General features: G+C 29.9%; 1 protein-coding gene, 1 long non-coding RNA gene and 1 pseudogene across 2 annotated transcripts; 1 reads left to right on the top strand and 2 right to left on the bottom strand.

The window, feature by feature from the left end:
• Nucleotides 1–12,123, bottom strand: part of LOC139780619 (uncharacterized) — a 186,398-nt pseudogene that overhangs the window by 18,561 nt on the left and 155,714 nt on the right.
• Nucleotides 563–2,651, top strand: LOC139780628 (uncharacterized). The gene is made up of 3 exons (XR_011720299.1): nucleotides 563–1,439; nucleotides 1,628–2,059; nucleotides 2,312–2,651. It is a non-coding gene; the product is annotated as an uncharacterized lncRNA (long non-coding RNA).
• On the bottom strand, nucleotides 3,014–11,299 carry LOC139780621 (uncharacterized). The gene is made up of 13 exons (XM_071719346.1): nucleotides 10,958–11,299; nucleotides 9,931–10,220; nucleotides 8,182–8,440; nucleotides 7,980–8,042; nucleotides 7,707–7,910; nucleotides 6,861–7,182; nucleotides 6,488–6,632; nucleotides 6,310–6,386; nucleotides 5,647–5,721; nucleotides 5,270–5,353; nucleotides 4,514–4,654; nucleotides 4,272–4,361; nucleotides 3,014–4,167 (listed from the first exon to the last, which is right to left on the bottom strand). The coding sequence occupies exons 2-13, from the start codon at nucleotides 10,218–10,220 to the stop codon at nucleotides 3,866–3,868; spliced, it is 2,052 nt and encodes a 683-aa protein (XP_071575447.1). The 5' UTR covers nucleotides 10,958–11,299; the 3' UTR covers nucleotides 3,014–3,865.

The raw sequence follows: 12,123 nt of genomic DNA, 5'->3' as shown, positions 1-12,123 counted from the left end.
GCTTCCGAGAGGGCACGTCAACGGTGGATGCGATTAACCGCATTCGAGCCCTCTCGGTGGCCGCCGCGGAGGAGGGCAGGGTGTTACTGGGTATCTCGTTCGATATTGCGAACGCGTTCAACACCCTGCCTTGGCCGGTCATTAGGGGGGCGCTGATTCGCCACAACGTGGCTCCCTATTTGATCGCGGTCATATTTGATTATCTCCGGGACAGGAGATTGGTCTACACCGACAAGGATGGACACCTGTGGGTACGGCTGGGAGTGGCATTCACTTGGACACCGTTCAGATGGACACGGTGCTAAAGGACACAGAGATATTGGACACGGCACTTTGCGCACGGTTTAATCGGACACGGTGCTTTTGGACACAGGAATTATTGGCCAAATGTCTTTTGCACACAGAAAGTAAATTATTAAAAAATTCGCTCTGTTCAGTTGCGCACGGAAATATGCGCACCAGTCTTTTGCACACGAAAAGATGCCCACCGTTCATTTGGAGACGCAAAATATGCGCACCGTTCGTTTGCGCACGAAAAGATGCGCACCGTTCGTTTGCCCACGAAAAGACGCGCACCGTTCGTTTGCACACGAAAAGATGCGCACCGTTCGTTTGCACACTGAAAGATGCGCACCGTTCGTTTGCACACGGAAAGATGCGCACCGTTCGTTTGCACACGGAAAGATGCGCACCGCTCATTTGTACACAAAAATATGCCCACCGTGCATTTGGACACGCAAAATTTGCGCACCGTTCATTTGCACACGGAAAAGATGCACACGAGAAGAAACGCACCGTGCATTTGCACACCGAAAGAAGGACACCGTGCATTTGCACACGGAAAAGATGCACACGAAAAAAAGCGCACCGTGCATTTGCACACCGAAAGAAGGACACTGTGCATTTGCGCACGAATGTCGCGAAAGAGATAAGTTGTATAAAATATTGAATAATTTTATTTCTTGGAGTTATTCAACGTCAGGAAGTTCATATCGCAGGCTTAGCGGTAAACGCGCGATGAGCAGACGGCCTGACGACGTGTAATCTTGGGAGATCGAAATTATGGTGAGGTTATGTTGTCCTTGTGCGTTTGACAGGTGAGGTTACGTTCTCCTTGTGCGTTTGACAGGTGTGTAACGCGTGGTGTCAAACGCGAGAAATCTACGAGAGGAATGCAAGGCGAGGAAAGAGCAAGGTGAATAGAATCTAATAATAATAAAATAATCGTATTTTTCATTAATTCATAATAGCTTTTATTTCTCTCTCTTTAGGTTCACTACGTCGGGTACTCTGGCGGTGGGAAGAGTGACGGCGACGAAGCGAGAGGAGACGATGTGTGGGACATCGCGGTGACCGGAAGATCCGGTGACTGGCTCCGTGATCGTCGTGTGACGCGAAGAGTCAGGAACAGCGGTCCTGAAGAAGAGGAGACTGGCGGGGTAAGTGAAGAGACTTATTATCAAAGAATAAATTTAATCCGCAATAATATTGAAAATGGAACAGATAATCCGTTGATTTATTAATCTGTCGATTGAAAGAGCTAACAGTGCTGTTATTAACTATCTTTATTAATTTGTTTATCTATTTATTGACGAATCGTGCAACTATTAATTCACTTTTGTTTTAGAGCGAGGACTGGCAGAGAGCGATAAGCGTTTCAGGTGAATATCTACGTCCGAACAATGCACTAAGAGAGACGTGCAGCGACCTGGTTCACTCCTGATGTCCTGAGCATCCTGAGGGAGGCGTCCCGGAAAGTGAAAGTCTCATACGTCCTGAGAGAGGCCCGCAAGGAATAAGATGGTACTTGCACCCTTGATCGGAAGGATAGTCAAGAGAATAATTTGTTGTACAATCAGATAAGTGTCTTTTAAATCTATTTCCTGAATCACATTAACTGATTATGCTACTAATTATATGAAGAACAGAGTAAAGGCTTGTAAAAACTTTCTGTTTCAGAATGGAGTAACTGCCGGGATATATGCGCCTGAGGGGCTGGGATACAAGGATAATGGATACTATGCATCGTGGGATAGAATAAATACACATAAAATTTAAGGTAATCACTTTGCTTTAATTGCAATAACTGTAGCGAAGTATTAATGGTTTCTATTTTTGAGTCCCTTTTTATAATAACTTGTAATTCACGCGGTTTAAAATAAAGAAAAGTATAGAAGAATTTAATATGATAAAAGTCGAAGCGAGATATTTGCAAGAAAGTCGTTAAGTCAAAAGTTCATAAATAATAGTGATCACTAATACCGAGGAAAGTAAGCAAAATAATCGAATAATTCTCTTATTTTTATTTCAGATAGAGAGGAGGAGGATATCTTTAGAGCAAGCAGAGAACTTCAAAAGCTACAAGAATATCGTTCTGGATAATCCGATGGAGCAGGACTCTGTAAGGACACGCGTGGTACTAACGGGTTGCAAGTAGTAAACAGGAATTTAGGAGCGTTTTTGTTTGCGTATGAAAAAGCGTCGAGTAGTTTCCATTAAATTGTAGAACCGTGTTATGATCTCTATTTATTGCGACTTATTTGTAGAACGTAGTATGTTATGCGAAAATAATGATTATTTATAAGTAACAACGTTAATTTGCAATATTAATTGTAACTGTATTAAATGTTATTCTATTTAATTGATCGTTATTATTTGTATTTCAGCGAGTAGATTGTAATTATTATATAGTTGTAAAATTACTTTATAAATAATTCAATATAGAGATAAAGAATATAGTCATATGTGTAACCAATATATACATGTTATTTTTAATATTTCCTTCTAAATTTCCGTAATAGTTGTTCCTTTATAAAAGTTCAATTTCGAATTGCTGTGAATTATATAATAGTAATGTAATTATTATAAAACTGTTTGATCTATTAAATAGTTATTTAACATAGAAACTTGCTATTGAAATTTTATTAGATAATTGATTGACACTGATATCATCTATTTGTGTTTAGAGATTATTCTAGCTTGTTCAGCAGGATAGGAAACTAAATGTTTGTAATACTGTACGTAAAATATTTTATATTTATACCAACATTAGAAAAACTACATTTGTATCAACACTAGAATCTAAATGAAAATGTAAATAAAATCACAGCGCTTAGTATCATACTTAACAATATTACGAAAGAACTGAAGTATCTTTGGCGCGTCATACATTTGTAGAAATAAAATATCTATATTTAAAATAAATAATATTGTAACTCTTACAACTGCGGTTAGAGACAGAGAACAGAACAGGGTTATCAAATGTTTGTAATACTGTACGTTGAATCAATATTTTATAATATTTATATCAACCCTAGAATCTAAATAAAAATGTAAATGAAGTCACAGCACTTAGTACTACACTTAAAATTTCACGAAAAAACTTAAATATCTTTGGCACGACATTCATTTGTGCAAATTAAATATTCTCAAATGAGTGATATTGTAACCGTAATAATGACATATTGCTGCATTTTAACTTATCTATGTCATACGTGTATAAACCTATTTTAAAGTCAATTAAAGATTTTACTTTGTAGTTTTGATTAGAATAAATGAATTAAAAACGAAAAAGACTAAAAATAAATGAAATTGCGCACATTTTATCTTTGTCTCTAATAGTAAACGTTAGTAATTAAGTAATCAATAAAAAATAATTGTTTCGAATTAAGTAATTGTTAAAGAGACAGTTATTTTACTTAATGTCCATTTCTACAACTTCCTAGAGCTAGAAGAAGATAAAAACTATTTTAAACCGAGATCAAAATAAGTCTGTATTTATCGAAGTATGGCTAGAAATGGACATTAGACGGCGATCTATTTTTCCATAAAGACCTTTTTCAATTATGCATTAATTAATTAATAATTATGCATTAATAATTCTTATACAGCTGCTATATCTTGTATTGCAAATTGGACATCGAGGATTTTCTAAACGTTCAATACACTGATGACAACAAGCGTGATGACCACAGGGTATGAAAGCATGTGTGCGTTGGTTAGCAAGACACACCGTACAAGTGTCTATAGAAGATACTTCTTCTGAAGTATTTTGATTATCCTCGAGATTCCAATTCACAGTGTGGTATGGAAGGTCTTCTGTAGAGGCACTATTGTCGAGTAAAGATGAATAATCATCTTCAGGTACTTCGTATATCCATTCGTCATCTGTAGGAAAATAAAGAAAGTTCACAGTATTGTACATACCAATATTTATATATCAAAATTAATTCGAATATATATTAGAACAGTATATTTGAACTGCTTAGTACCTTCTGTTCCGTTAAAATTATCTTCCGTAATAACGTTTATCTCAGATTGCTCATGCGTTGTCTGTACACTAGAACTGTTTCCATCATTATCTAAAAACAAATAGATTTCGCATTTTGAATATTTAATGTACAATAATATAATTTTTGTAGGTAGATATATGCAAGTATTAAAAATAAAATCAAGAATAAAAGATGTAAAAAAACTGAAATACTTGTAAAACACGAAAAATCACTTTTATTACCTGAACTTGTTTCAAGTACAATGGTTTCCTCTTCTCTGACTGCATCTGTTTCCTCCTCTTGACTAGATGTATGAGCAATATTTGTTTCAAGTTGCTCATGCGTTATTGTCTCTATACGGGAAGAACTCTCTCTATCGCTATCTGAAAACAAATAATTTTCACAGATTTTAAATATCCATATGTAATAAAATAATTTATTGAAGGTAGATATATGTAAATATTAGGATATTATTTCTTAACATTAAATTCAAAATAAAAATTTATATACACACATTTATACTAGAGATTGCCTTCTATCAGCTAGTATCATATTTTTTAAAGATTTTTCCTAAATTTGAAGAAAATAATGTACTTCTAAGACACAAGAAATAAGCTTTGAGAAATTGAAAACCAAACCAATGTATCCAGATTACGTTCATGAAAATAATACAGATAAAAATATAATACTTTTAAGAAATTACAAGAATGTTGAACTTATCCATTATCATAATAAGAACAATTACTATTGTTTAAAATGTCATTTATAAAAAAAATTATTGAAATAAAACTTTTAAATTTTAAAATCTCGATATATGCTAACATACGAATATGTTAACATATGAACAAGAAACAAACATGTACAAATACATATCAATTTATAAGCTCATTAACTAAACAGATTATAATGGTGACTTTTTTCTATGAATTTCTTTTTCTATAAAAACAGTTAAAAAAACTAAGATATTTGTAAATTATTTAAAAAATCATTCTTATTACCTGTACTTGTTTCATGTATATTGTTTATCTCTCTTCGATTAGGTAAATTTCTATGTCTGCGTATGCGTCTTATATTTTGTCCCCCTGAAACAAAAAATTAATAATAAACATATTAATAATAAACATAATTTTCTAAGGCAAATGTATACTATTATTATGTATTTAAATTTTCTTATCCTCTTGCTATTTATTTCTTAACTGTTTTAACTATTATTAATTTTTATATACATATAAAACAATTTTAAAAATATAGCATAGCTTGTTTTATTACATTTAGTAAAAGGAAAAAAAATCTTAATAAACTTGTTAAAAAATGTTCTTAAATGAAAGAAAATTAGTAGAAAAGAAAGAAAGTTAGTAAAATTAGTAATATTTACATGTATGGAAGGTTTCTTCTGTATTATCCGAAAATAACTCCACGTCTACAACATGCTCATCATTTATATTGATATCTGCAAAAAAATATATTTTTTTACATATATTTTTATTCTTGAAATAAGTGTCATAACAACAAATTAATAAGTTAATATGGTAAAAAATAATTTAATTTTGTTTAAAGTATTATAATGTAATATACACAGGGTAAATGTTGTACTCTTGACATCGGTCGAGATACTTCTTACATTGATTATGAGGGAATAGAAGCGATTATGTTAACAAAAATGTCTTATACCATTTTGTGAAATTTGCAATAATAATCAAAGATATTGATGAATGCGAACGCGGTCTTTACGGAACACCCTGTGTATATATGTTTTATATATATATATATATATAATGTATGTTGTGTGTTTATGTGTGAATGTATATATGGAGGGGTTAAAGCCATAGTGGTGTAAGTCACTTTTTTTAACCTATCGAGTTAAGGTCATATATGCAGTCTACACATGCAGATATGTTGAAAAAAGAAGAAAAAAAAAGTTGTCAAAAAATTGACTTACACCACTATGGCTTTAACCCCTCCATATGTATATGTATTCACACATACATGCATACACGCGCACACGCACATCTAATAGGTATGTTTGTAATACATTTACCTTCTAATAATGTCATTTGTTCCATTTGAAACATATTGTTTCTGGTAAACATTAATAAAAATTCTTTCAGTGACAACCTAAAGAAAATTAATTTTTAACAATATAATTATTATGTTACGTCTATTATTATGTTTACTCGATTTAATACGTAAAAAATTACGAAATAATAAAATAATACCTTCCACTAACTAGGTCCTCTTGCGCATTTATAATTTTAGAATCGAGTTCTCTATTTGCTCTTGTACGAGGTCGTCGAGGTCTAATACCATTCTTTAAGCGACGTAAATCTAATTCTTGGTCAGTAATCAAATGTGATAATTTATCTGAAAAAATATTTTGAAATTGGAGCCTTATTTATACTTATAATGTAACATCACATATGTGTGACGCAAATTTTGTAAAAAAAATACTATAGGTCGTCATACATTTGTGATAAATTACGTAAATTGTTTATTTCTTACAAGGAATGCATGCATATAATCACGTATGTATAAAAATATTTTATGTACTTAATAGAAAATATTTTGCCATTATATTGATACAAACATTACCTAAAAATGTCCATACATTTGTATTCCTTGTTCCTATTTTTTGTACTGCGATATTATGGAAACTTTCCACTATGTTGTTAGTACGTACAGGACAACGGTAGGTACTAATTTTTGATGCCATGTTGGACCAGGTAAGTCTCAGATATGACATAAATTGTAAAATATGTGGATATTCATTTGAAAATAAGTCAGCTTCAGTTTGTATGATGGATAAAGCTTCTTGAAACTTTTCTGGTGGTAACAAAGGCAATGTCATAGTCATTGACAGTACAGTTTTTGGAGCACTTGAGAGGTGTAGTTTTCGCCATTTACGCAGAACAGCCTAAAAAAGAAGGAAAGTGATGTAATTTAATTTAATGCAATTTTTTATATTTTCTATAACATTAATCAATCAAAAGACATAATGTCTTATCACGTGTGACATATATTTGTAGTAAAAGACTCCGAAATAAAAGAAATGGTAATTACGTTAAAATAATAAAATATAAAATAATATTTGCGATATATTTAGCATATTTGTAAAAATTTTTGTAATTTTTCTTTTACTCTTGAGCAGTCAATATCAATTTTAGTTAAAGACGTAACATAACATAATATACAAAATTCAATTTTTACGTATATACAAAAAGCAGGGCCAATTGGTTGTAATATCAAATAATATTTTCGTAACTTATATTTAATCACAATTCGTGCATAATACTCATATTACTTTTTAAAAAAAGTACAAAAATTCAGCATAAATGAAGCAAGTAACTTATAAATTTTTAGTGACATATTGTCGAAGTCCAATTTCTGCGATATAATGGCAAAATACAACAATATTAATAAAAATATGATTATATATACCTGATTGAAGTGAAACCAACATCCAGTTAATTTAGCTGTAGTAAAATTTTTATTTAATGATTTCACTGCAGCCATTTCGAAATCACTCATAATAAATTTTATATTTTGTTTAAGTTGTGGCACAAGTTCTATAATTTTGTCCCATAAAGCATCATATAAAGTTGTTGTACGTACATCACTCATTACGAATAATGTTGCAATGCCCTGAAAATACAAGTTATAAATAATGTTTAAAATTTAAAGGAACATCTTAAAATTATAATATATACTTACTGTATCCATGTATCGTATATGTACAGTGTAAAGCTGTGCAATATGAGGCGTGCGGGGGAGAACCTTAAGAATAATAAATAAAATTAGATTTAAAATTGTACAATATTATCTGTTACAATATTTTGTTGTACTATTACGATTTTTTTAAACATAAAAAAATTAATTTAATTTCTTAATTTTGAGAACAGATATTTGTACTTACAGAAAATGTTCCATCTACGTAAATTTCAGTAGTAGAAGCTAATGCATCTAGTAAATAATTGGTTGATAAAATTATTGCAGTTTTTCCATTCGATGTAGTTATATTTTCTTTATAAATATTTTCAATTATGTCAGAGTTTTTTAGAATATCATATAATGATGCCAATGTATCAGGTACACGTGGTTGGCTCTTTGTACGTTCACGTCGCATGTTACATCTCATAGACGTAAAACTTAAATATTGTGCTGCATCTGGATTGCTAGAAACAAAAAATATATTAAATATAATGCAATATAAATTTTAATAACAGTGACACAAATATACAAAATAATTGACCTTTTATAAAGTTCAAATAAATTTCAGTCCAATATGTCAAACATTAATTAAGTATAATAAAAGTAAAACAAACTTTTTATTAAATTTTTATAGAACTCTAAGTAGTAAGTTTTATATAGTTTATAAAAAAGACAAACGCTATATTAATTACTTAAAATTCTACAAGTTATTAATAAAGACTGATTTAAAGAATAATTGTAAGTATTTCAGCAATTATATTTTAGTAATTTTAAAGGCATTAATTATAATATTGATAGATAATTGAAATTTATAAATAAGAAATATTTTCTTCAACTTTTTTTTATAACAATATTATACATGAAATTTGTTACTTTTTATAAATCAAAAATTTATGACAATTATTTTAAAAATTTGTCATTATATTAAGAAATTCCTTATTAAAAATGCGATTATTTTTACAATATAAATGATCTATTAGTATAAAATTAATAAAGTTACACAAATTTTGCAAGATATTGAAGAAAAAGTATATGACAAAGAAATTAGTAGGTCTGTGTTTACATATAACTTTATTCTATTAATAAGCCTGATTGCAACCTGGACATAAAAAATATTTTATAACATATTAAAAATTATTCGTATTCTATATTTCATGTTATATAGAACTTTAGGACAAAGGCGGTAAAGAAATAAAGTATAAAAATATACGTATAAATTAGAAAAATATAAAACACAAAAACTAGATTTTTATGAAATATATTATAATAAGAGTAAAATTAATAGAAATGATGGTGTTGTTATGTACATTAAAGAAGGAATAAAAAAAATAACGCAGGTAATAGAAATTGGTAGACTAAAAATAATGCTGTTATAATGACTGAAAATCAAAATATAGAGATTTCTGCATTATATAGATTATACGATTTTCCCAAGACTAAATTTATAATGAACTTAAACATTCTTAAGTAAAAATATAAATATCAATAACCATCTAGTCATAGGAGATTATAATATAGATCTGTTAGAATTAAACAGCTTAGATCAAGAACTATTAAACAATTTCTTAGAAAAGAGTTATATACCATGCTTTCAAAATGTTACACAACCTCTAGATAATCCAGCAGAAGGTAAAGGATCTTGCATTGATAATGTATTCATAAAAACAAACTTTAAATTATAATTCTTACACAATAACAAACAAATTTACAGATCACTATCCATTATTTGTCAGCATAGATAAAATAGATATGAAACAAAAAATAAACAACTCATATTGTGGTATTAACTATAATAAATTGATAAATATAACCAGTAAATTAAACTGGAACAACATATTAATGCAGGATCATAATATGGTGATATAATTAATAATAAATAAAATTAAAGATTGTATAAATGAAGCCAAATATGATAAGAAAAAGTACAAAAAGAAAAAAAACAAAATAGTTGTACCTTCTACAAACTGAATCAAATATATCTTTTAATCCAGTATGAGTTTTGGAAGAACGTTCTAACATTTCTTGTTTCATTTCAATCTGTTCCTTCATAAATGGTGATCTTGGATGATTATGTTCAGTTACAACGTTTACAGTATTATCCTGAAGGATAGCCCAGCCTCGACATTTTGTTATCCGTCGTGTATTGCATCGGAAGACATTTTCGTAACGTTTATCCATATAGTACACGTAATCATCATATACATAAATACTTGTTCCTTTCTTTCTTCCAGGAAAAACTTGCATCTATAATGAAATAAATGTGAAATGGTTATGCAATATGTGCCAGGTAATTATATTTTTAATCACAAAAAATATGTAGAGATTCCATCTTTAATTCCTAATAATATTTCTAAATGAAATAAAATGTCAGACTTTGTCTACAAACTTATTAATATTGACAACTCATTACAATTATTAGTGAAGACTAAATTATCAAAAATAATGCACAATGTGAAAAATAATCAAATTTATTTAACTGTAACATAATTTTTTTTTAATTAAACAGAATTGAAATTGCTGTAAACCAAAGCAGTTTCGAATTAGGTAAGTACATAATCATATTACATTCAATTGTATGCAAGTTAATTCAGCCATATTGAAAGCAGCCGATGAAAAACATGCCGATAAAATATTCAATTATACCATCTTTAATTAACATTTAGTTAATAAGAATATTTTATATAATACATTTGAATATACTATGATATTTAATATATACTTAATGCAAACAATGTCTTAAAGAAAACATTTAAAATTTATGAATACATACATTTTTAAGTTTTCTGATTGAATAAATTAACACATAAATATAACATTTTTCTGCTATTCTAGCGTTACTTACGATGATAATAAAACACAAAAATCAAACAAATAAATATTTGATGAAAAATAATACCATTATTTATATAGTCTTTTACAAAAGGTTCTCTTTAATTAATTTATTAAAATAAATTAAATTTTTCTTATCGTCGGTTACTTACGTCGAGATGTAGGCAGTCGAGGAATGCGTCCAATGTATGGAAAAATATGTTGCTACTTGTCGCAACGTCTTTCAGTATATTTCTCTCTAAATATACAGCTACTTGAACTTACAGCACGAGCATTACAACAAAGGCGTTATTACAACAAAGGCATTATTACAACAAAGGCACTATTAAAACAAGCATTTAGGCTTTAGGCGATTAACGACACGAGCAGAGGTTAAAGTTTTAGATCACGATGAATAGGAAGCAATCTTAAAAGATTCCTTTCATGTATGTTATCTCTGATTATATAGATACTTGAAAATACAGCACGTAATTACGAGAAAAGCTCTCTAAGACGAGCAGATTTACGACAAAAGGCTGTATAACAAATTGCAATCACAACACGTTATATGAACGACACGATGTATTCCGAAAAAAGCGCGGGAAGCGTGCATGAACATGAACTACATTTATTCATGTGATATACCGCCTCGGCACATAGTCCAGTCGCTAGGTCGATTGAGCATTTTTTTCGAGGTTGATGGCTTAAGTTAATGTTTTTTTTATGTTTTTTGAGTCGTAGAACAAGAATCTGTAAATAGTTTTTTCATAAGTCGACGCAATAAAAAGTTATTAACAATTTATTTGTTTAAATTGCCCTAGGGATCAAACTATACATCCTATAAAAAAATTAACTAAAGAAAATTTGTTCCTCTTTTTACGACGAACAAAATGGCGTTTGAATTTTTTCCAAAATCATGATTATTGACGGAAATATGTCAATTTTTAGGTAATTACTGCCTACGCGTCGCGGCGTACCCTAGGCGTGCGCGCTCGCGCTCAATTGTACCACACGAGTTTTGCTCCTTTAATTTTAATTTAATTTATTTTTTTTGCTCCTTTTATTACAATTTAGCGCGAGCGCGCACACCTAGGGCACTCCGCGACGCGTAGCAGTAATTACCTAAAAATTGACATATTTCCGTCAATAATCAAGATTTTGGAAAAATTCAAACGCCATTTTGTTCGTCGTAAAAAGAGGAACAAATTTTCTTTAGTTCATTTTTATATAGGATGTATAGTTTGATCGCTAGAGCAATTTAAACAAATAAATTGTTAATAACTTTTTATTGCATCGACTTACGAAAAAACTATTTACAGATTCTTGTTCTACGACCCAA

Source organism: Temnothorax nylanderi, unplaced genomic scaffold (assembly GCF_030848795.1).
Source record: "Temnothorax nylanderi isolate EJ_2023f unplaced genomic scaffold, tnyl_v1.0 TNYL_tig0288_pilon, whole genome shotgun sequence".
Classification (NCBI taxonomy): Eukaryota; Metazoa; Arthropoda; class Insecta; order Hymenoptera; family Formicidae; genus Temnothorax; species Temnothorax nylanderi.
The sequence above is the reverse complement of the archived record's forward strand: the minus strand, read 5'-3'. Positions and strand labels throughout refer to the sequence as shown.